We start from the raw sequence: 25,661 nt of genomic DNA, 5'->3' as shown, positions 1-25,661 counted from the left end.
TTAGACAGATGCTGTTTGGGCAATTCCCTAGATATTAGAGAAATAGGACAAGTCCTGCAGTGATTACATCAAGTGAACAAATGCCAACGTATGTTATGCTTTTCTTCATGTGTGTTTCTTCCTTTTTGAACACCACAGGCTGGGAATCTCTCTCCAGGCTTGCCTCCTGCAGATCGTCGGCTACAGAAACCTTATTGCAGATGTGGAAAAGCTGCGCAGAGAGCCCTATGATTCTGATAACCCCCAACATGAGGAAATGCTTCTGAAGGTCAGTCCTTGAACACATTGCCAGCCCTCACTTAGGCCAGCTGATGTGTGCTAAGCGCCTGCTGTGCGATAGGCACTTTATCCTAAAAAGCATCTATATTCAGGAGTGAATTTAGAAAACATCTCAGATGAGTAGTTCTAAAGGTTGATTTAAAATTTTTTATCTTGATTTCTTAACTTAAAATTCAGTGCGTTGGAGCAGCATCTTATTATGTTCCATAGTACACCATCAGATCATGTAAGAGTCTCAGGGTTTTGCTCTGACAGCCAGAAGTAATATTTATAATTGCATATTAGTCTCCCAGCAATTTTAACACACCAGATATAAACCTTCACCTCCTCTTCTAATAGTCTCCACGTTACATGAATAAATAATCATCATGAAGGCCTTGGGTAATTTCCCAAGAGGGCTATTGCTGAAGCAGAAACCAACCTCATCTTCTTTGATGTCTACTAAAAGTCATAAATGGAAATCCCAGGACACTCTTTGATGATTGCTATTTCTCCTGTTGGCTTTCAACACAGTTAAACAATCGAAACTTGAGCTCAATGTGAAAGCCCACAGAAAACACCTCTGATGCTTTCTCAGATTACAGGAGAAAATTGGCTTTACACCTAAATTCTCACATGATTTTTCCAATGAAAAATTTACCTCCAACATCTGAACCAGCAAGAAGAGTAGCTTTACGAACCAGTTCAGTGCCCAGATCTTATTCATCTTTGTGCACCTATGTCCAGAGCAGTGCCTAAAATTCAAAAAGACAGTAACAAAATTGGAAGAAAATATTTGTTTAGCTGCCCTAACTTTATTTTATTTAAAAATGTCAATAAAAGATGTAATTTTAGAAGTGTATCCTGTTGTGGTTTTATGTGAAAGGATTAAGTACTTAAATAGATCCCTCATTGGTCTCTACTAATTAGTGCCAGATCTGATGTGAATCATTAAACATTAAAGAAGCCTCATTCTTAGCAATAGTTTTTCTCCTTTCCTTTCGCTTCTGTTTAATTTTAGCTAAGCCACTGAGTGAGCTTCATCTCCTTTTATTGCCTTATTTTTTCCATTCCTGGTAAAGGAAGTTGAGTTCAATAAAATGATTTCAAGGTGGGAAATAAGAGGTGAAGGTAAGAGAAATGGGGTGACATAATTAACACACCAGCGACAACCACCTGAACAATTCATTTGAGTGGCTGAGATGCCCACTGAACCAATGGAATTTGAGTACTTGCTATGCACCATCTTAGCTGATCTGTTGTCTCTGTGCTGGCACATAGTAGTGAGTATGGGTGAATGCATGAATTATTGTAGTTCATTAGATACATGTCAAAAACTTTTGTGATATGGCTTATCTGTGGTCAGGATTTCAGTAGGTATGTGTTACCATTTTTTATTGCCACCATTATAAGATGTAAGGAAAGTGATGGTTGTTACCTTTACTTTAGAGGTGAGCAAACTACAATCATTTTAGTCCAGGTTCTGGTTCACACAGGGAATTACACAGCCAGGACCGTCCACTATTGTGTTAGGCCCCTGGTCGGCAAACTGCGGCTCGCGAGCCACATGCGGCTCTTTGGCCCCTTGAGTGTGGCTCTTCCTAAGCCTTAGGAGTACCCTAATTAAGTTCATAACAGTGTACCTACCTATATAGTTTAAGTTTAAAAAATTTGGCTCTCAAAAGAAATTCACTTGTTGTACTGTTGATATTTGGCTCTGTTGACTAATGAGTTTGCCGACCACTGTGTTAGGCAATTTGAGGAGAGGCATCCTTTCTACTCTTAAGTGGCTTGCAATCTAATTAGAGAGATACTACGCATTTACAAAAATCACTACATCTTACTGTAGAGCTCCCCGCAAATACCTCTCCAGTGTTTTCCATGCCCACGGCCTTATTCTAGCCATTATCTCCAATTGGGCCAGTAACACTTCCTCTCTCCTGTCTCCTTAAATACTGTTGTAGGGATTACCTAGTCATGTCATTCTCTAGGTTAAAAACTTCAGGTTCCCTGGGTCTAACTGTAGAAAGCCCATGCACCTTAGCATGCATTTGGTACCCTTTCTGATTTATTTCTTCAAGCTATCTTTCCTGTATCCATCATAGACAGCGCATTTCCGCCGTGCTCTGCCACTCACCCAGACCCAGGTGGTGGTGCCATCCCCTGTGCCCACGTATGTGCTCATGCTGTTCCCTCTGTTACCCATTGTTTTTACAGCAGAAGTTGCTTAATTTTTTAAGACCTTATTTATTGAATTTAGACATCTTTTCTATCCTCCCCAAGCAAACTTAGGAATGGGGTCTCTATTTCCCTCTTCAGTTTATTCAAATTGCAAGTACGATAGTAACAAAGTCAGTAATAATAAAACATTCATTGAGTGTTTAGTTTGTGCCAGTCATGTAGGTAAATGTCGCAATAACCTTTTGGTGAGATATAGTTATTTTCCCCATTTTTCAGGTGAGGAAACTGAGGCTGGGCAGTTAGGGGGCTGTCCAGCTCACACAGTTAGAAGGGCTCTACACTACGGCACTACCACTCAAGGGGGACACCATGTCTTGTTCCCATTTGTATTTCCAGAGATTGGCCCATGGTTCGTGTTTAACTGACTGAGCTTAGGGGTCTTCATCTTTAAAAATGGGTACTAATACCCTTCTTACCTACTTTACAAAATTGTTTGGAGCAAGGGTCAGCAAATCTGGCCAGCCACCCATTTTTGTACATAAAGTTCTGTTGGAACACATCCATTCATTCACTTACGTATTGTCCGTGGCCACTTTTGTACTACAGTGGCAAAATGAAGTAGTTGTAGCAGTGACCGTGTGGCCTCCAAAGCCTAAAGAATTTACTCTCTGGCCCTTTGTAGACAGACTTTGCTGACTCCTGGTGACTTTTAATATATTGCTACTTTGTGTAAGTGCTTTGATTTTTAAACATAGGAGACCGTTATCACTGTTTCTACTTAGAGAATAAAAAGAAAAATCTGGATTTTATGATCATTTAAACATAGGCTGGAATGAAACTGAATAATATCACTTTATACTAGTATTCATGTGGTACTGTCCATGTGAATTATTCACATGGACATTTTTATTAAACATTTTAAACCAAATTAAAAATAAAGGCAAAGTTTTAGGGGGATTCATGACTTAATAGAAAAAATATAACCCCGAATTAAAAGATCCTGTCCTAATGGGAAGAGGGAGTCTCACGGTGGAAAGCTGCTTTTGAATGAATGGCCTTGCCCTACAGCAGACCTGAGACGAGGCAGACGTGTTCAGATACACTTGCAGTAAAGGCTTCGTGCAGAGAACAGAATTAAAAGAACATGGACCTTGATGGGTAATAGTCTGATGCAGCATGCAGTTTCCACATGGTAGCTTGTCACCTGCCACTGGAATCACCCTTTTTAGCTCTTGGTCTGTTCTCCTTCACTTGGCAAGTGGCTTTGTAATAACTCCACTCCCAGGAGCACAGTCCCAGGTCCCGACCAAAGGCCCCGACCATGCCACCTCAGTTCAGATTTCCAGTCGGCTTCCAACATGAAAGAAATAATCTCATTCCCTCAGGGGCACCCTGCCTCTGACCCTCAATTTTTTCAGGGATGAGCCTTTCTATTGGAGGAGAATGCAGTAATTCAAGCATTCTTACAGGAAATATACACATGGTGGCACTCATATAAGTATTTTAGCATAATCAACTTCCATTTACCAAAAAAGTGAGCCTGATTAAAGCAGAAAGGATTAAGAACTTAATTTAGAACACTTTTTAGCCATTAGTCTTATCTATCTTGATACATGAAACTATTAAAATGGAATTGCTTTTTAAAGCATTTTATTATTTAAACGTTTACTCCTCCAAAATTGAGTATTCCACCAATGAATGAAGTTTATGACTTCAAATGCTTGCTTTTGTTCTTTTATTTCACTCACTTGATGAAACCAGGTACATTTAAGCAGTGTAGGGCCCTGAGATCACATCAAATTATTGTCCACATGAATGTGATGAGCTTTACAGTCTGTTTCCTTTTGTTTGTATTTATTTTTCATTGTGGCAGTAACAGTTCCTAAAGGCATTTTTAAAAGAGAACTTCTCTCTCATTTGTTGGTACTCTTCTGGTGAATGCAGAAACATTTTCTGTTTTGATGAATGCAGAGCACTGGCAAGTTCTTATATGGATAAAATAAAAACAGATTTCTTATACCCATGTTTCATATTTTGCTTTCAAGAATGACATATTTACTTTCTTTCCTCTGAAAATTTTCTCTCACTTTTTAGAGTAAAATTACCTGTGGTGCCACTAAGATAAAATATTGTATCATTTGAATTACACATAATTATTGATTAGTGCCTAAAATAACTTTGATGGATTACAACTCTTTTGTTGGTATTTCCTGCGATTGAGCATTGTTTTATACTGTGTCAGATATGTGACAGGCCCTAGCCGGTTTGGCTCAGTGGATACAGCGTCGGCCTATGGACTGAAGGTCCCAGGTTCAATTCTGGCCAAGGGCACATACCTGTGCTGTGGGCTCAATCCCCAGTGTGGGGCCTGCAGCAGACAACCAATCAATGATTCTCTCTCATCATTGATGTTTCTATTTCTCTCTCCCTCTCTCTTCCTCTCTGAAATCAATAAAAATAGTTTTTAAAAAAAGATATGTGACAGTTGACTATAAAGCAAGGAGTTTGTGTATTTCTGTTGTGCTAAAACTTTAAAATCTATATAACATAGAATAAACAATTTAGAAGTTGAATCATGTTGAAATAGTAATAAGGAACTTTAACATTAGTATCTGTCTCTATAGTGAAAATATAAAATAATAATAATATTTTTACAAGTAAATTGGTTTGCATGCCTCTCTATTTATTAGAAAGAACTAATAAAGCATTACATATTTATATAGAGACGGGTGTCTCATGTTCTCAAGTAATGATATGTGTTAAAGGTATCTTTCTACAGAAAGCTTAGAAAAATAGAACTGGTTTCTTAAACAGTGACAAACATAGTGTTTAGAATCTACATTTGTCCATTAATACAAAATTGATTATTGTTGAAACATTTTTAGGTAACTCTTAAACATAATAATATGTTTTGAGGGTTATTCATGAACATTATTGGTCTTCCTTTATTTAGCTATGTGTATTTACTCTCACATCATTATAGGTGAGCTGTAAGAAGTAAAACTCAAGTCCATCCATTTTTGTTAATAATGTTGCTAAAAGTTTGGTGATAAAGTAGGTTAAGCATTTTCTGAGGGAATGCATGCCCTCAAAATTCTCTCCTCCCCTTTATTCTCTTGTATATTTTTGGAGGACTCCAAACAGCTTGTGTGAGACATAATATCTGATTAGAAATTAAAGCAGAAATACTTAAAACACTAAAATATAAAAGTACATATTCCACTGCTTTCAGAGGGATGACATCATTACAGGTCATGCAGCCTCTGGAAGATTCCACCGTGTACTCATGAGATGAGAAAGAAAAGGCAAATAACCTATTTGGTTTTTTTATGAAATAGTTTTTTCCTCCCAGACTCTCTGAAAAGGTCAAGGGGACCCTCCAGGAGTATTCAGACAACACTTTGAGAACTGCTGTCATGGGTAACTGAAAGATAATCAAATCTTTAATTGTTATATATTTGTATGTATTTGACTTTTGCAAAGCTCCTCCTAGTGGTGTAGTTTAAAAGATCTGAGCCAATTGGGAAGAATATTTATGTGCATATGTCAAAAGGCTAATTTTCTTTTTTGTCTCCAGTTATGGAAATTCTTGAAGCCGGATACTCCGTTAGCATCTCGGATTTCTAAGCAATGGTGTGAAATTGGCTTCCAAGGTGATGATCCTAAAACGGATTTTCGAGGAATGGGACTTCTGGGACTGTACAATTTGCAGTAAGTAAATGGAGAATGGGTAAGTGTTAGAGTGAGGCTCTGGTCTCCTCAGGCTGAAATGATAAAATTGAGTTATCAGTTCCAAAAGCTACTTCCAAGAAGATTCCAAGAAAACATTCCAGTCTTCTGAGAGATTACTCAGGTTCATGAAAGTTAAAAAGCTACCCTCTTGCCCTAGCCAGTTTTGCTCAGTGGATAGAGCGTCAGCCTGCAGACTGAAGGGTCCCAGATTCGATTCTGGTCAAGGGCACATGCCTGGGTTGTGGGTTTAATTTCCCAGTAGAGGGTGTGCAGAAAGCAGTCAATCAATGTTTCTCTCTCATCATTGATATTTCTATCTCTCTCCCTCTCCCTTTCTCTCTGAAATCAATAAAAATGTATTTTTTTAAAAAGTTATTTTTTAAAGAAAAGCTACCATCTTACTTTTATCCGGCAAACTAGATGGATTCTTTTAAACAAATCTAAAATTTATTTATTTAAATTTTTTATTATGAAAAATGTAAGTATATATAACAACTGAGAGAAGATTATAAAGAACTCCCCTTATATTAATCACCCAGATTCAGTAATTATCAAGGTTTTTAAATACTTCTCATATTTGTTTTAGAGGTAAAAGCATGTTAATGAAAATCTTACACTGTTTTTCATTTCACTGTTAAGTTTTTTAAAAAAATCATGAGTAATTACCTTCCATTGACCCAAATGCCATTATCACATTTATCAAAATTAACTAGGGGCCCGGTGCACGAAATTCGTGCACTGGGTGTGGGGGGGGGGGAGTGTCCCTCAGCCCAGCCTGCCCCCTCTCACATACTGGGAGCCCTCAGGCGTTGACCCCCATCACCCTCCAATCGCAGGATCGGCCCCTTGCCCAGGCCTGACACCTCTGACAGAGGTGTCAGGCCTGGGCAGGGGACCCTCATTTCCCCCCATCACTGGTCTGCCCCCAGCCCAGGCCTCATGCCTCTGGCCCAGGAATCAGGCCTGGGCAGGGGACCCCCAGACCCCTCCGATTGCTGGCTCTGCCCCTTGCCCAGGCCTGATGCCTCAGCCAGAGGCGTAGACCCCCATCACCCTCTGATCACCTGATCGGCCCCTTGCCCAGGCCTGATGCCTCCACCAGAGGTGTCAGGCTTGGACAGGGGACCCCCATCTCCCCCCGATCACTGGCTCTGGCCCCCGCCCAGGCCTGAGGCCTCTGGCCCAGGAATCATGCCTGGGCAGGGGACCCCCATCTCCCTCTGATCGCTTGCTCCACCCCCCGCCCAAGCCTGATGCCTCTGACCCAGGCTTCAGGCCTGGGCAAGGGGACCATGATATCCCCCTAATCCCCGGCTCAGCCCCCCGCCCAGGCCTGATGCCTTGGCCAGAGGAGTTGACCCTCATCACCCTCCGATCACCAATCACCGGATCGGCCGCCCCTTGACCAGGCCTGAGGCCTCCGGCAGAAGTGTCAGGCCTGGGCAGGGGACCCCCAGCTCCCCATGGTTGCAGGCTCCTCCCCTGCCCAGGCCTAACGCCTCTGGCTGAGGCGTCCGGCTCGGGCAGCGGGGACCCGCAGCTGCAGCGGCCCTGCGATCGTGGGCTCCGCTTTAGGCCCAGGCAAGGGACCCCTAGCTCCCAGGACTGCCAGCTTCGACCGTGTCCAGCTCCCATCGCTGGCTCCACCCCTACTTCCTGCTATCACTGGCCAGGGTGGCAAAGGCGCCTGATTCTCCGATCATGGCTGGGGGGCAGGGCAAAGGCGGCCCCAGGGCCGCCTTTGCCCTGCCCCCCAGCTCTTAGCTCCCCCCTGGGTTTCAGATCACTGTCAGTGGCAGGGGGCTTCTTCCTGCTTTCCCTTTCGCCTCCCTGCATTGTGCCTACATATGCAAATTATCCGCCATCTTTTTGGCAGTTAACTGCCAATCTTAGTTGGCAGTTAATTTACATATAGCCCTGATTAGCCAATGAAAAGGGTATCGTCGTACGCCAATTACCATTTTTCTCTTTTATTAGTGTAGATAATAATTCCTTAATGTCCTCTGTATTTAGTCCAGATTCAAATTTCCCAGTTCTCTCAAAAATCTCTTTTTATAGCTGTTTTGTTCTAACGAATTGTGTACATTGTACTTGGTTATTATGTGTCTCCGGTCTTTTTCAGTTGGAGCAGTTTCTCTCCCACTGCCCTCTCTCTCCCTTTGACCCCTCTGCTGTGCTGTTAACTTGTGCAAGTTCCCCAGCCAGTTGTCCTGTAAAATGTCCCATGGTCTAGATTTGCCTGTTTGCATTTATACCCATCCCCTGTATGTCCTGAAAGTCGCAGGTATTCAGAAAGGCTTGAAGAGGTTCAGGTTGATGTCACGGTGGGAGGCCTGCAGTGTCCCCAGTCTGGTTCCCAGGCTGAGATAAGTCAGAGGCATCACAGTTTGAAGGCTGCATCATAAAGTCCCCCACTTTATCTAACCATTTCCTCCTTCAGTAGTCTTCACTGAACCAATTAATTAATTGTGCAAAAAATGATTTTCTAATTCTGTCGTTCTACCCACAGTTGTTGGCTGGAATTCTGTAGAGATTCAGTTCCCTTTATCCACTATGGTTATTTGGTTTCTCTAAAATATGGGCAGGACAGATGCTCACTAAATAAGTTGCCAATTTTTAGCATGAGGCCTTGGTGCCCTAGTTCCCATGTTAGTGATCAAAAATGTTTTGGGGAGTATCTCTTTACATTTTAAATATTATTTTTAATCCTGGTCTTTATATGTTTACTGTGATTCAATTAATTTTGCTCATTATTTTTTTTCAAGCTTCAATTGAGTCATTTGTGGTCATTCTTTTTCAAGCCAAAGGGAGTCCTTTTAGGCTAGTTCTTGTATCCTTCGACACACCCTAAAAGTGAGAATAGTGATATATTTTTTTAAATCCTCATTGAAGATATGTTTTTATTGATTTGAGAGAAGAGAGAGAGAGAGAGAGAGAGAGAGAGAGAGAGAGAGAGAGAGAACACCAGTGTGAGAGAGAAACATCGATTGGCTGCCTCCCCTACGTGAAATTTTCTAAAACAAAATTCAAGAGCTTGTTTTATTCTTTAGAATTATGCAGGAAATGTATTCACATCAAATTAAATGGCATGCTATAGTTTCATTTTCTAGGAAACTTCATTTCCTCCTTTTCCCCAGAACTAAGTTTTATTTTTAACATCTCTAAGCTCTAGAGATTTTCCAATTATTCAGAATTCAAATACTCCATGAATATTCCCCAAGAAAAATGCATTTGAAATGCATCCTGTATCCTTTAGTCTCCTCCTTTCTGTGCCCTTTGTCTGTCGAAGTCCCTCCTCATGTCCCTTCTTCCACACTTTCCTGCCTTATGAGGGGCCTCTTTGTGCCCCCCTCACCTATAACCCCCTTAATGAGGATATCTTGGGCTCTCTAGGGAATGGCAAAGTTCATAATTAAATTTGCAAACCTACTGTAATCATTCCCAAGTCTATATGAGTATTACAACTACCCTATCATACTGTCATTGTATTGGGAAAATTCTAATCAGGAAAGCTGTTATCTGGAGGAGCTGAAACAGGTAACAATCTTATGCTAGTGTCCATCTCTGAATTCAAATGGCCTCAAATCGGGTTAAAGTGCATGCATTCAGCAAGTATGGATTTTCTTCCCTCCAACTGCAGGTATTTTGCGGAAAGGGACGCCCCAGCAGCTCAGCAGGTCCTCTCTGACTCTCTTCATCCAAAATGCAGGTAATTTTAAAAAAGGTGGATTAGGCTTTATGGATGAGGTAGAATTAACTTCTTCTCCTACATGGGTCTGTTGATGAGCTTCTCAGGAGTCACACCACCGAAAGTGAGGCTTGAAGCTCTTTCAAACAACCCCTTCTGACAGATTCTGAATAGACAGTTAAAACTTCAGGTACTGATTTGCATTAGCTCTACATGCAAATGATTATTAAATTAGCTGGCACGAGGTAGAGGCCTTCATTACCATAAGGTTCTGCCTTGCAAATACTATGGAATGACTTGTGTTTAAAAGTGTATTTGCACATTTACATATTACTCTATATGGTTGCCTTAGGGTTTTCTGTGCATATTGTTTTTGTTGATGTTAAATGGAAATCATAAGCCTGAAACATGCTGTTCTTTGTGAATTAAATGGATGTAACCTACAAAAAATCTTCAGGTACTTATGGGATTGAGGATGTAAAATGGAACCGTAAGAGTGAGATATGTATTTAAAGGGAATGATATAATCACTGTTGTCCAGGAAGACGGAGGAGGTAAGCTTAGAAGGAGAAAGTAGAGTCTGGAAGAAAAAGTTCAGAGACACAGTGTATGATGGGGGATTGGAGGGGAGGATGAAAGTCATGAAGTCAGGGACTAACTGAAAAGTCTGGAATTGCTGAGGCTTTTCTTTCTTTTAAATAAAATTCTAGGTTCTAAATTATTTGTACTTTTGTTTACCTTTCTAATTTTTTTCTTTACCTGATTACACGAAGGGATATCACTAAAGAGGAAATAAGGTATTTTTTTTTCTTTGCTTTGTGTTTTGTTGCTTTTATTTTCTTTTAGAATAAGTATAGGCAAAATTTTTTAAAGAAATATAAGTTCATGAAAATCTTTCAAAAAGCAAGCATTTTCTATCTTTTAATTTAATATAGTGTATTATATTTTGGCTCTGTTTTAAGGCGAGAAAAACCAGGTTAAACCAACCTGATAGGTAATGTCAAAACCCCTTTCTACAACCATGGCTACACCTGCTTGGAGCAACATTTTGAACACTTCACCTAAAGGCTGACCACCTCTCCACACATGCTCTGACCCCACCCACTCCCACAGGTGGACGTTTTATGTGGGAATTCTGTGGCACAGAGCAAATTTTCTCTTCTATTAATGCATTTCTCATTTCATTATTACATATAGTAGTTATATGTGGTTTAGTCATTCTTATAAGGAGTTCTGCTATTTTGCAGTTGTGGTTTTGTATCACTTTTTCTCCCCAGCATGGCAAGTTCCTTGTTAGTGTTCATGTTTTCTAACTGAATCCTAGGTTTTATCACATCATCCTCAAAATTCAGAAGCAGATTGACTTTGGGGTTCCCCTCCCCAAAGTGCTATTATACTTATTCTAGCTTCTGTTATCTAAGGCTCCTTTAATTATACTATACTTCTCAAATTTATATTTGTGATCTTTCATAAGATTAAATTTTTTCTTTTATCTTACTTTGGGAAACCACTAAAGTCACTCAGCTCCTTCTTGATATATTACATGGCTAAAATCGAGCTATGTTGATTTTTAACGACACTGCATGAATTGCCTATTTCTGAGATGCAGGGGCTCTGAACTCCCTCTAATTAAAATTGACTGCAGTCTGTGTTCAGTGTCAGGTGGCATTCCCAGAGGAGCATCGGCCAGAGGACACGAATCCTCCAGGGTCCTTGGGAAGAGACAATAAGCTTAAAGTATTTTTTGATTAACCATTGCAGGGGGATTAATTTTGTCTGTCAGCCATTCTCAGAGAAAGGCTTTATAGTTTTACCTCCCACGTCAGCATCAGAGAGGAAGTATTTGAGGGTTTGTGTGATTAAGAAGACACTAGCATGTGCCTGTGTGCGCTCACACAGGGCATGCACATAAAACTACAGTGCTTTGTCCCTCAAGCTACAATAGAATTGTTCAAATATGGATCACTTCAAATTGATGGTAAATTTTACTGGCTACAAGCCAGAATGTTTTGAAAATGTTACTGTCCTTCACTGATATTTGAAAAAAATATATATATAGGGTGTCCCCCCAAAATGTACACACATACTTTGAATAATTATAAAGGCAGTGTTTATTAAAATACATTTTATTTTCAGAATTGAGCTATCAACTGTTAAAGTATGCATACATTTTTTGAGACACCCTGTATATTGGCCAGTGTGATAGCAACATGGGTTCTGTCAGGCCCTAAATATTTCAGGTGTTCAACAGGGAGAAGCCTGTAGATACTCAGAAAAACTCTCTCCTGTCTGTCCGTCAGCAAGCATTAGACACCACTGCTTGTGGGGACATCCATCCATCAAATCCTGAAGTAACTTGAGGAATAAAAGTAGATTCAAGTTTAAAGGAGAGTTTTGACTCTTAGGTTTTGTTTGTTTGTTTGTTTGTTTGTTTGTGGGGGAGAACGTTTGGGTGTGCTAGTGTGTGTGTGTGTGTGTTTCCTGAAGAGAAGGATTCATTCTTTTGGGGTCAAGATATCCTACAGGTAATCAAATGAGTAGAGGTTGTTTGGGCTTCTCTTATATTTTCAATGCAGATAGAGATTTAATAAATATGGAAAAAATTGTGTATTTACAAAGATTTGTTGAAGCAAAAATAGGTGCTTATAAATTCACTTACATAAAGTTTCTTAAATTTCACACATGCCCTAGCTGGTTTGGCTCAGTGGATAGAGCATTGGCCTGAAGACTGAAAAGTCCCAGGTTCGATTCCGGTCAAAGCACATGCCTGGGTTGTGGGCTCAATCCCCAGTAGGGTGCATGCAGGAGGCAGCCAATCAGTGCTTCTCTCTCATCATTGATGTATCTATCTCTCTCTTTTCTCCCTTCCTCTCTGAACTCAGTAAAAATATATTTTAAAAAAATTTCACACACAACTCATTTTAATTTGATTATGAGTCTTTTAAGGTAAAAGTGCCCTGATGCCTCTTTGGCTGATTGGTTGCTTTGTTGGCGGGCAGTAACACTTTAAAAAAAAGTGACATTTATTTTCACATGAATTAAAGATAGTTACTTTGGATTATAGGTAGTCATTTACAAGGTAGAAAATACATATAGATAATATAAACTTTGCATTGTGTTCTTGTGGTGTGCTGTGTGTATTACATGTGCGTCTTTTAATGTAGTGTTTGCCGTGTACTATATAAAACTCTCTCCTACTTGGAAGCTAAATGTTTATAACTCTAGTTTTAAAATTGTATTTAGTTCCAATGCTAACCACGTTTTAGCGTAAAACACTGAATGAAGGTCCCATTAACCACAATGAAGAGTGGATGTGGTTCCTATCTACAAGACATTAGCCATACGGAGGGGGTGAGGATTGCTCACACAGTAATAGAATGCAAGGCGGTATTTTCAGAATGCTTCCATGATGGGACCCTTTCTTCAAACAGCCTTGTGCAGAAGCTGAAATTATAAAATGGATTAAAAGTGGAATTTCTATGGCTTAATTGTCCTTGCGTAACCAGAGGAAATGCCATAGCACTTGTTCAGACAGATTTTTTAAAACCTATGTAGTATTCCTCCATCCTTCTCTTTCTTCCTTCCTTTTTTCTTCTCCTTCCTTCCTTTCTCCCTCCCTCCCTTCCTTCCTCTTCTTCACTAAATCTATTTATTTATCCATAAATATTTATTCGGTATCTGCTGTGTGCCAGACATCACAAACAAGGCTGAGTAGGATAAATGCCAAGACATACAACCAAACATGAGGAATCATGAGAGAGAGGTGGCACCTAGTTAGAGGAGAGGGTTCGTGGGAGAAATGTTTGCTAATTAATAATAGTACAAAAGAGTATCAGAATGTTTGGCCTTTAGGGCTATCTCCCAAAGCTGAACTAAAGTGAGCAGGGAATAAGTAGCATAGCTTTAAACAATTCCATTTCTAAGCTCCATATCAATTGTATTGTGACTTTTTAATTGACAACATTTTCGTGGGTTTCTGTTTGATAACCGAGTTACAGACATCTGTGTAACCGTTTAAACATGAACATAAAGGGAACAAGTACCAATTAGAGATTATATCTTATTTATTTATTTATTTATTTATTCATTCATTCAGCAAATTCAGCAAAGCAGAATGGGAGCAGAAAAGGATGGACAAAGCAATTGGGTGAGTGTTGGATTTCTGAACCAGAACAAAATGTCTGAGGAGCTCTGTCAAAGATGACAAGGATGAAAATCTACTTGTCCTGATGGAAATATATAATCCAGTTGAATTTTTAAAAGGACGGTTTATGTTTTGGGATATATTTGTATTTGTGTGATTATATAATACTACTTTGCCTGTCACCAACTGCAAGGTTTAGAAACGATATGAAAATCATTTCAGAAATCATTCATAATTGTATTTGGTAGTTTTCTTTTAAGGATTTCTACCAAGTATAGGCATTTAGATAAAATTTACTTTAGAAGTCTTTTTTTTATAATGCCCATTTTATCTAAAAATATTTTGAACAGCGACCTTGTTTTAAATGTACTGGATATATATTGCCAGATGGGACTTAATAACTGTTTCATTTAATTTTTATAGACAGGTAGAAAGGGGACTAGAAAATATACCCTGAGCATTAAAATATTTATATTTTTTCCAATTTTAAAAGTAATATAGATTTATTATAGATAATTTAGAAAATATAGGAAAGTAAACCAAAAAATCACCCCAATATTATTACTTTAACATACCCATATTAGTATTTTGTGACATTTCATCCGAGCCTGCTTTCTGTACACATTTGCGTGTGTGTGTATATAATAAAACTGGGCTTGTTCAATACATAATGTTCTATATTCTGCTTAGATAGTCTTTTATTGTCTGAATATATTATATGAGATTACCATAATTTACTTCACCAATCACTTTTTTAGGATATTTGCATAGTTTCCAAGTCTTTGCCATAATACTAGTAAATAAAACTATAATGAATATCCTTGCATATGAAGCTTTGTCAATTTCTGATTTTTTTTCTCTTGTATATTTGGAATTGGAATTTTCAGACAAAGCATTCTCTTAGTCTGCATTATTGAAATTTTCTGGTAAATTGCAAAATTCAGGGTTTTGGTAAGGTGAAGAGGGAAGGGAAGCCTGCCACTCTGATAATTTAATAATCAAATGATCATATTTTTAAATCTTATTCCCATATGTGATACACATTGCCTTGTGGTTTGCACTTTACAGGTACTCCTTTGCAATCGTGGGCATCAATATAACTGACCTGGCATATAATCTACTGGTGAGCGGAGCTCTGAAGACCCATTTCTATAACATTGCACCAGAAGCTCCAACGTTGTCTCACTTCCAACAAACATTCTGTAAGTGTCCATTGCTTCATTATCATTGGAGGTTTCTCTACAGTGCTCTAGACAAGGGTTAAAGCGGAGATATCTTTGTGATTTAGCTGCTTTGGGGACTTTTGATTTTTTTGTCCTCTTTCACAGCCTATGCATAATATCCAATGTATCTGTTTTTTGTCAGACTTAAAGACATCATGGAGATCTCTCTCTCTCCCTTTGGTCCAGCATGACATAGCACTTAAGAGCTCAGGCTCTGACGACAACCTGAGTTGACTCCCAAAGCAATGTTTACTAACCTCTCTAAGTCTTAGTTATCTCATCTATAAAAATAAGTCGTTTCCTTACAGAGCTGCTATGAAGGTAAAATTATTAACTAGCTCCATAGTGCTCAGTGGACATTAGAAAGAGGAAGTGTTGGTTTACATTCTGATCTAGATCTCCCCAGTGAAATAGCCCAGTCATATCACTCTACAGCAGGGGTGGGCAAACTTTTTGACTCGAGGGCCACAATGGGTTCTTAAACTGGACCGGAGGGCCGGAACAAAAGCATGGATGGAGTGTTTGTGTGAACTAATATAAATTCAAAGTAAACATCATTACATGAAAGGGTACGGTCTTTTTTTTTTTTTTTTAGTTTTATTCATTTCAAACGGGCCGGAACCGGCCCGCGGGCCGTAGTTTGCCCACGGCTGCTCTACAGTCATGCTCACAGTCACCAAGCCCTACTTATGTGCTCAGAGCTTGCAAACAGCTTTTAGTCCAACTAGCTTTTTATTCAGTCAAAAATATTCACAGACAGCCAAGGGTTGTCAAATGTCTGTGTGTGGTGGTTAAACACCTCCTCAAATTTTTGACACTCCTCCCACTTAGAAGTAAGAGGGGGAGGGGGATGTCCCTCTTGTCCCTTGAAACTGGTCTGACTGATTGGATGAATTGAGTGTAGCAGAATTCTACCGAGACTAGATCAGAAGAGACTGGATGGTCTGTTCGATGCTTCTGTGTCTCTGGTTCTATTTTAGTTCATCAGTTTATATTGTTCATTATATTCCACAAATGAGTGAGATCATGTAATATTTATCTTTCTCTGACTGGCTTATTTCCCTTAACATAATGCTCTCTAGGTCTATCCATGCTGTTGCAAATGGTTCCTTCTTTTTCACAGCAGTGTAGTATTCCATTGTGTAGATGTACCACAGTTTTTTAATCCACTCATCTGCTGATGGGCACTGAGGCTGTTTCCAAATCTTAGCTATGGCGAATTGTGCTGCTATGAACATAGGGGTGCATATATCCTTTCTGATTGGTGTTTCTGGTTTCTTGGGATACTCCTAGAAGTGGAATTACTGGGTCAAATGTCAGTTCCATTTTTAATTTTCTTGAGGAAACTCCATACTGTTTTCCACAGTGGCTGCACCAGTCTGCATTCCCACCAATAGTGCACGAGGATTCCTTTTTCTCCGCATCATCTCCAGCACTTTGTTGCTTGTTGATTTGTTAATGATAGCCATTCTGACAGGCATGAGATGGTATCTCATTGTTTTGATTTGCATCTCTTGGATGATTAGTGACTTTGAGCATGTTTTCATATGTCTCTTGGCCTTCTGTATGTCCTCTTTCAAAATGAGTCTATTTAGGTCTTTTGTCCATTTTTTGATTGGATTATTTATCTTCCTTTTGTTAAGTTGTGTGAGTTCCCCATAAATTTTGAAGATTAAACCCTTATCAGATATAACATTGGTAAATATGTTCTCCCATGCAGTGGGCTCACGTGTTGTTGTATTGATGGTTTCTTTTGCTGTGCAGAAGCTTTTTATTTTGATGTAGTCCCATTTGTTTATTTTCTCCTTAGTTTCCATTGTCCTAGTAGCTGTATCAGTAAAGATATTGCTACAACATATGTATGATATTTTGCTGTCTATGGATTCTTCTGAGATTTTTTTATGGTTCCCATCTTACATTTAAGTCCTTTATCCATTTTGAGTTTATTTTTGTGCATGGTGTAAGTTGGTGGTCTAGTTTCATTTTTTGCATGTAACTGTCCAATTATTTTTAAAACCTAAAGGGAATATGATTTCCAAGTTAGAACTCTATGTCCAGTCTAACTTACCAATTAAATATGGGAGTACAATAAAGACATATTTTTAATGCAAGGTCTTAAACATTGTGCCTCTTGTAACTTTATAAGGAAGCTCCTAAAAAGATATGCTTCCACAAAATAACAGTGTAAAAATGTATTAGGTCCAGAAAGCATGACGTCTAGCATAGAAGAAAAGTGAAGGGAATCTTTAGGATGAAGGTGAAAAGAAAGCCCAATATGATATCTATGCAATAGTCTGTGAATAATAAACCCAAATCTTAGCAGGTCAGAAGTCTCTGGGCAAGACTCTTTGAAGAATATGAAATTGATGGAATATCTACCAAGTTTGAACACATTAAAAAAAACACTGGCATACTTAGGAATTAAGTTAGGGTTAAATTAAGTAAATTGAAACTAAGCAAATAAACAAAGAGGAAACTTATTAATACTAGGTAAGAAATCTGATAATGTGTGGTTGGAATGGGTGAAAAAGAGCTAACACTTCATCATATATATATAGGGAAGTTTTTAAAAATCAAGCAACAAGTATGTTATTTAGAGCTCTGGAGGTAGAAAATCAAAAGAATCAGCTGAAAGAACTGAAATGTTGCTTTAGGAATTAGGGCATGAAGTGCTGCAGGTTGTTTTTTGTAACAAGACTTGTTAAACTGTGTTCAGTGTAATTTAGATAAAAGTACACAACAAATTTTTAAATACATACACTCTGTGACATTTTAATGGAAAATGGAAGTCTTCAAATATGTGATTACAGCTCCTATTTTGACAACTAGATGGTTATACGCCTGTAACAGCTCTGACCATTTCCAACTAATATTATTGAGGTTTTATCAGGTTCTGACAGAGGAATACAAATATTCAAATAAATAATTAAAGCATGGTTGGAAGAGTTTTGTGATTGAAGAAGTAAATATACTCTCTTTTAAAAAATTAAAGGCTGGCTGACAGCTCACTCGGTTTGGAAGTCAGGGAAAGCTTCCCAAAGCAAATGCCACATTTCCATGAGACTGAAGGGAGGAGTGGCAGGAGGTAAAGCAATGGTGGCTGAGTGGTCCAGCCAGAGGGAGTGGCACAGGCAAAGGCTACAAGGAAAGAGAGTATGTTAGATTCAAGGAATAGAGAATAGTGTTTGAGAGGGGTGTGACCAAGGATGACATTGGTAAGAGCAGGGATGGAGGGCACATATATTAAAGAACCTTTAAGCCATTTAAAAGAGCATAAAATGTACGTAAGTATTGCCCCTTGCTAAGTTTTTTCACCCTTTGTATTTACCCTATCCTATGTTTACCGTGCTCTTTAGGGAAGCAGCTTTCAGAGAAAGTCAAATGAGTTGGCTTTAGGCATGCCAGGGATGCATTCTTTTGGGAACTCCACATGGAGCCACATAGTGGGCATTCTCGTGTAAAGCGCTGGAGCTCTGAGGAGTTCCAAGGGCAGGTTTGAGATTCATCAGCGCTGAGGAGAAAATCAGAGCCACCCAGTGGGGGAACTCTTACAGGAGAGAATCAGAATTAGAATCAGAGCAATTGACACTGAAGGACAGAAGTGTTTGTTTTCTTCACTGCCTGTTTCCTCAGCACAGAGCCTGCTACAGAGTAGGTACTCAGTAGACTGTGTTGGATGGATGGATGGATGGATGGATGGATGGATGGATGGATGGATGGAAGGATGGATGAGAGGCTAAAATGTTGGAAGATGTCCTTTGTGGGAGAAAGGAATTCTAATTTCTCTAGAACAATTAATCCTTGGCCTGAATTGATATGCTTCCAAGGGAACCCTAGCCCAGGTGAGTAAGCACGCACTAGGATTACTTTTCCTAAGGCCATCACCAGGCTTTAGAAAGAGCAGCAGTGCCCCTGTAGATTGGAGTGTAAGCAGAGGGACTCAGGCCTTTCTAGAGGAAGAAAGCAGTGCTCTGAATTCATTGTTCCTCCATCGGACATGATCAGTTCTGCCCATTTCCTCTGTAATATTCTTGCAATTACCTGTGTCCTTGCATATGTCTTTGCTGTCTATTAACTACTTGCAGTGAAACAAAATCAAGACACGTTCAAGCACCAACAGTTATGCTGCAGGCTTGGACTGGAAGGTCAAATTAGTATTCAAAATGGGTTTCATCTAGGTGCAAGAATGTGAGAATAAAACAGCTCTATCAGTCCGCCTGTACAGTATTATTCAGTGGGCACTGCACTGCCAAGGTACATTCTACAAACACTGCATTTAGTCTAAAGCCCCACTGAACACACAGCTCCACTGAGATGAAGTAAGGTTCGTGCAATGAGCAGAAGGAAAGCATAATGGCCAGAAGAGGAAAAAGAATGATATTTTCTTTGACCTTCAAAAGAAGGAAGTATTCAGTAGGAATAAGAACCAGAGGGAGAGAATACCCTGGAAAAGACAGCTGGCACAGCAGTGGAAAGCCAGCTGATTTCAGGTCCTGGCTTCTGGCCTCCAGCTGTCATTGTGTAATTGTACCTCATCCAAGTATTTTTTCTAAGCCCAGCATCCTCATCTATAAAATGAAGATACATCAGCATGATCTACCCCACAAAACTGTTGGAAGAATTAAATGAGAGACTATAAACAATAGCCTGGCCTGTTTTCTCTCTCTGCTTGCCACACTATTTTCCTAGCTTCCTTCGGCTAATCAATCATCAGCTGAAATTGTCTGCCTGGGTCCCTCTCTCCAAAAGACCGAGAATGGGGAGCAGAAGAATTCTACCTTGTTCTTGTATCTTTACATATTTGTTAATTGGAAGAGGGCCAATGACCAGTGGACAAAACAGATTAATGAACACTCTGTAATGTTATATAAATGAATGGAGTGTTATATAAGTGAATGGAAGCCACACCACCATCTCTGCATTCTGATTAAAATCATGTTATACATCTCTAATTCTTTTCCTGATGCAGTAGAGAGAGCCCCAGGAAACCAATCTATAAGCTTTATAGCTTGACTTTTGTAGCCTTAAGAGGAAGGATCCTGAGAATGGTGGCAGATTATTAAACACCCTTACCTTGACTCTTATCCTAGCCAGTCTTTTAACCTTTTCAAAATGTTTTTCCGTCTGTATGTTTTTGCATGTAAAGTAGAAAAATGGGGAAACCAAATGGATCTGCATCCTTCTAACACTCTGTGCGACCCTAGATCCCCTCTGGAGTGAGTTGCCAATTTACCCGCACACTGTGCACAAAGGGAACATTTTTATGTGCATTGTGGGAAAGTGAATCCTTCAGGTAAAGCTAGTTAAAGCTAATTTTTCACAGTGTTTGTTTATTATTGCCAATTGCGGTAGAGGACTCATGAGATACCAATGAAATGTCTTTAATTCCTCTTGGATTATTTTAGTGCATAATGCTGGAAATCTGACTCTATATACAAAATAGCTCAGGTGTCTTTATTTGAGATCAGAGGCCAAGTCAGTAAAATTCAGTGTGTACTTTATATAGCAAGGAATGGAGAAATTATAAATTATTAGAGATTTCACTTAGAACCATAAAAATTTTAATATTTAGCAAGAAGCCAAGGGAATTTAAGAAGAGGGTGTTTTCTAGACCAGTGGTTCTCAAACTTTAGTGGCATGAATGAGACTCCTCTTACTGAACTGTGATGTCTGGTTGAATCTGGGAGGGTCTTCATTTTTAACAGCCCCCCCCCCCACTTACTCTTCTGGGATACTTTAGGAGTTTTCCCAGTCCCTGAGATGGATGAATTATTGAATTGTTTTGGTTAAATAAAATACTGAGATTAGAGGAAACACGTTTCTGTTGGTGTGCACTGAAACAACCAGCATGATGAGTAGACTCCAAGTCATGGCATGTGAGAAATGATGAGGAAAAATAGAGATGCTTAGCCTGGGAGAAAGAGAAGCTCAGGGCATAAAGGGCACTTCAAATACTTGAAATGAAGAAGTATTGAATTTGTTCCAAGAAACACAGGGCAACATAGTTTGGCTTGGTGAAAGGAAGAACCATTTAAGAACCAGGTTCTTGGAATACTACTTGGCCACAAAAAAAGAAGAAAATGTTATTCTCTGTGACACCATGGATGGACCTGGAGAGCTTTAGGCTAAGTGAAATAAGCCAATCAAAGAAAGACAAGTACCATACATTTTCACTCATATGTGGAACCAAATAAAGTAACAAACAAAATAGAAACAGACTCATAGATACAGAGAACAGACTGACAGCTTTCAGAAGTAGGAGGTTCAGGAGCTGGGTGGAAAAGGTAAAGGGATTAAGAAAAAAACTTATCGATGCAGACAACAGTATGGTGATTACCAGAGGGAAAGGGGGGTGGAGGAGGTGGCGGCAGGTATAGGGGGGATAAATGGTGGTGGAAGGAGACTTGACTTGGGGTGGTGAACACACAATAAAATATACAGATAATGTTTTATAGAATTGTACACCTGAAACCTATATAATTTTATTAACTAATGTCCCCCAATAAAATTAATAATAAATAAGTAAACAAACAAATAAATAAATAAGGAAAAATGGTTCTATCCTCAAGGTCTCTGTTTGGGACCCACAGAGAGAGATAATATACCTAGATGGAACTGGTAGCTTTCAAATTGCTCCACTCTCATTTGAACTTTATCTGAAAATAAATTCCTTGTATCCATTGGGGGGCAGGGGAGAGAAACGAATCAGGTTCTTCATCCGTGGAACAGGCTAATGTCAGTGTTGCCACCAGAAGAGTTCAAGACCAGATGATGCCTCCGGGAATCCAAGCATCAAGGAGCAGAGATGGTTAGGATGGCTTCTGGGTCACTGATTCCTCTGATCTGGGGCTTCTTATTTGGATGAGGGTTGGTGTGTGTCCCCATCAGAGATGTTCATGTTAACTCGTGTTGACACAAATTAACATAACATGTTAATGTATGAGGAAGGCCCAAAGACAGTCCAATTCCAAAAGAAATGGAGCAGTCAACCCCCCCAAAAAGCAATATAAATTCTCTTTCTCCTTAGTACCCTTCCTCCTATAGTTGTAGAAAGACCACCTACTTAAAGACATACAAGCACACCTAGTATATAATCCTATATAATAAAAGGGTAATATGCAAATTGACCCTAATGGTGGAATAACTGGGAATGACCAGTCGCTATGACGCACACTGACCACAAGGGGGCAGATGCTCAATACAGGAGCTGCCCCCAGGTGGTCAGTGTGCTCCCACAGTGGGAGCTTGGCTCAGCTCAGCCACAAGTTGGGCTGACAGCTGTGAGCGCAGTGGAGGTGGCAGGAGCCTCTCCCGCCTCCTCGGCAGTGCTAAGGATGTCTGACTGCAGCTTAGGCCTGCTCCCTGTGGGAAGCGGGCCTAAGCCGCAGTCAGACATCCCTGGGGGGCTCCTAGGCTACCAGAGGGATATCTGACTTCCAGTTTAGGCCCAATTCTCCAGGGAGAAGGCCTAAGCTGGCAGGTGGACATCCCCTGAGGGGTCCTGGACTGCAAGAGGGCAAAGGCCGGGCTGAGGGACACCCCCGAGTGCACAAATTTTCATGCACCGGGCCTCTAGTGAATGAATAATCAGGTGAATTTGTGGACATGGACCAACATCTGGCAGTGTGTGTTGGGGGGTGAGTGAGAGCAAAGGTTACTTCTAATTTTGTCTTATAGGGAGAAAAGAATTTTTAAAGTTCTGTTTATGAAGCTATGTTAAAAGTTTTCTCTTAAGTAGCTAGTTGCCATAAAAACAAAAGGTATTGTGTGTTTTTTTACAACTAGAATTGAGTATGTTTGTTCCAAAGTTCTCTTCCCATGCTCCCTGTCATCTCTGATGCTCACTCCTTTCCCACGGAGGTGAAGAAGCTGGGATTCAAACTAGGTTTCTGCTCCAGAATCCTTGCTGCTAGTTTCTGCTGCCTTCTAATGAAAACACGAAGAAGAGCTTGTGTAATGATTGGCTACTGGGATTTTTAACTAGGATTATTTTTCTCAACTGATTTTTTTTTTAATATATTGAGACACTTGTGCTTGCAGTAGGTTTACACATGCAAATATCTACTGTTATCTTTTTAGAAAGCTGTCCATATATCCATTCTGAATGTGGTGGAGCGTGAGGGCACAGTGGGGAAACAGAACACAATGAATAGATTCTCATATCAAATACCTAACATTTGTTCCCAAAATGTTCCCAGTCCAGGTCATTCATAGATAACATTTGTGAGACATAAAAGTATTTGAATATGAAATTATGCTTCAGAGCAAGGAAGTTTTATTAACAATTTCATATAATTTAATGGCCAGTCTGTGTTGTTTAGAGTTGATTTACAATTTTTATTGTCTCATAATAGATGGTCAGGGTGCATTTGTTTGATTTGTCAGGGTGATTTAAAACTTTATTCAAATCAGGTATCAAGAGAAAAAATGGCTTGAGTGGAGTGATTTTGAAAAATTAGACCATTATGTTAATTTAAGCAGGAGGGGAAGGATAAAGCAGTCACTGTCAGCTTTTCAGAAGGTTCCAGATGTGATTCAGATTCAAGAGAAGGCAGGATTAATTTTTATTTCTGCTTGGGAGGAGTGAGGATCATTCCAGAAGTAATTGCAAAAATCTTGCAGACTAATAGCTCCTACTGAACTGGATTTTTAAGAACAATTTTCAGCAGTAGTATTTGCTGTGAAACACTTTCATTTAAATGCTCATCTCTTCTTTGAGCTCCACGTTGCTGTTGCTTGGTCTGGCATCTCTTTGAGCCATTCAGGGTGATTTTGAATGTGATTAAGGATTTTTTTTCCCTCCTGTGTTCGTATCACTGTCTTATCTCTAACAGGCTATTTGATGCACGAGTTTCATAAGTTTTGGATTGAAGAGGATCCCATGGACATAATGGAATTCAACCGCGTGAGGGAGAAATTCCGCAAGAGGATCGTAAAACAGCTGCAGAACCCCGACATGGCGCTGTGCCCACACTTTGCTGCTTCGGAAGGTTTAATCAACATATAGGCGCCTATGCTGATTTTCACGGATTCCCCAGAACACTGCCTCATTGTCGTGTTAGATCTCTGCTTCGTCCTAGCTCATACCCTGAATGCACACAGTGATTGTATGCATGCCTTTTGTACAGTATTTTCATCTCTCGGTCGTAATTACCAGATCCCCAGGTACCGCTGTCTCTGGAGCACCGGCTCATCGTGTGCATTAAGCGGTGTTGCATCCACCTTGGCCCCACGTATGGAGAGAGTTTTCTATTTTTTTAGATTGTTTTCCTCCCTCTCATAATTCAGCATTGAAGAACCGCATTTCTCTAGCTGTATTTTGTATGTAAGAGAGTTAGCTGAATCTTGTTCTGTGGAAACCTTTTAATTTATTGACATGTTTCATGACTACTGCTGCTAGCTTTTCAAGCCAGGTTCATGCTTGGGACTCATTCCAATTAAGTATAAGACTTTAAAATAATACAGACAGACACATGACAAGCCAAACTACTCCTGCAAACATAGCTGCGCTTCCCAAAAAAATGTAACGAGGCTTACAAGAAGCGAATTTAGATAGCTGTTGTTTTTGTTTTAAGTACTGCACAATTATATTGTAACTTGCCCCCAAGTCTGTCATAGTCATTTGGATATCCAATTGCTTTACTCCCATAATTTCACGGCTTAGATGCCTATGTACATTTATGATGCTTAGAGCCTCAGGAAGGAAGACTGCATACATACTTCGAAAGCTGCAAAAGGTTTCTCACTGCCTGCCTCTTGCTGAACTCAGAGTTACACCTGGCACTGTTCTGATCCAAGCATCTGTGCTTGGGCAACTGCGTGCTGACTGATTTCTCTGTCAAGAGGCAATATTAAAAAACAATTTGCAAGAAAATGTGTTGCAAGAGAGGAACCTAAGCTATGTGATTCTGCAATACTTCTTGAAAATAATGACCTTGTCTTATATGAATAGAAGTAAATTGCTTGGAAGAGGGAAGTGATCAAATCATTCCAAAACTGCTGAAAATCATTTAAAAAGCCATGATTTTGTTTGGAATTATGATTGTAGTCTGTTGAATAGTATTGACCATGGCATTTCATACCCATGGTATTTTATACCTTCTACCAGTTTTAGTATTATTAGACATTTGTGTAATCACTTGCTTATTTAAATGAATTTTGAGTACTGCCTGTCGGTTATATGAATAAATGACATGTCATTCTACTGTAATGTGTCGTGGATTCCATTTTAATATCTTTGTGCTCACACAGCTTTTGAATATGCAAATATGTGAGTGGGTAGAATTTCAAAGACAGACAGCCTAGGCTGAATATAAATCATGCCATCATTCCAAGTAACCAGGAATGAATTAGAATGTCATGTCTGAGAAACTTCTTTTCTGTAACTGATCTTGAGGCCTGGTAGTGCTTTAATGAAAGAATAAGGTCCACCTTT

The 25,661-nt window shown here is 39.6% G+C and overlaps 1 protein-coding gene across 3 annotated transcripts in view; it reads left to right on the top strand.

The window, feature by feature from the left end:
* The window catches only part of ELMOD1 (ELMO domain containing 1), a 69,293-nt gene extending 43,863 nt beyond the window's left edge, over positions 1-25,430 (top strand). For 2 of the 3 annotated variants that reach the window (XM_081099635.1, XM_081099636.1), the window contains 6 exons: positions 139-268; positions 6,017-6,150; positions 9,812-9,880; positions 13,956-14,006; positions 15,072-15,205; positions 24,061-25,430. In XM_081099635.1, coding sequence (XP_080955761.1) covers positions 139-268; positions 6,017-6,150; positions 9,812-9,880; positions 13,956-14,006; positions 15,072-15,205; positions 24,061-24,233 — 691 coding nt within the window. In that variant the 3' untranslated portion in view covers positions 24,234-25,430. Of the gene's footprint in view, positions 1-138; positions 269-6,016; positions 6,151-9,811; positions 9,881-10,632; positions 10,657-13,955; positions 14,007-15,071; positions 15,206-24,060 lie in introns of all 3 variants that reach the window. The other variant, XM_081099634.1, reaches the window with a different exon arrangement.
* Positions 25,431-25,661: the final 231 nt, after the last annotated feature.

The sequence above is a fragment of the Myotis nattereri genome (assembly GCF_964212035.1).
Source record: "Myotis nattereri genome assembly, chromosome: 9".
Lineage (NCBI taxonomy): Eukaryota > Metazoa > Chordata > Mammalia > Chiroptera > Vespertilionidae > Myotis > Myotis nattereri.
The sequence above is the reverse complement of the archived record's forward strand: the minus strand, read 5'-3'. Positions and strand labels throughout refer to the sequence as shown.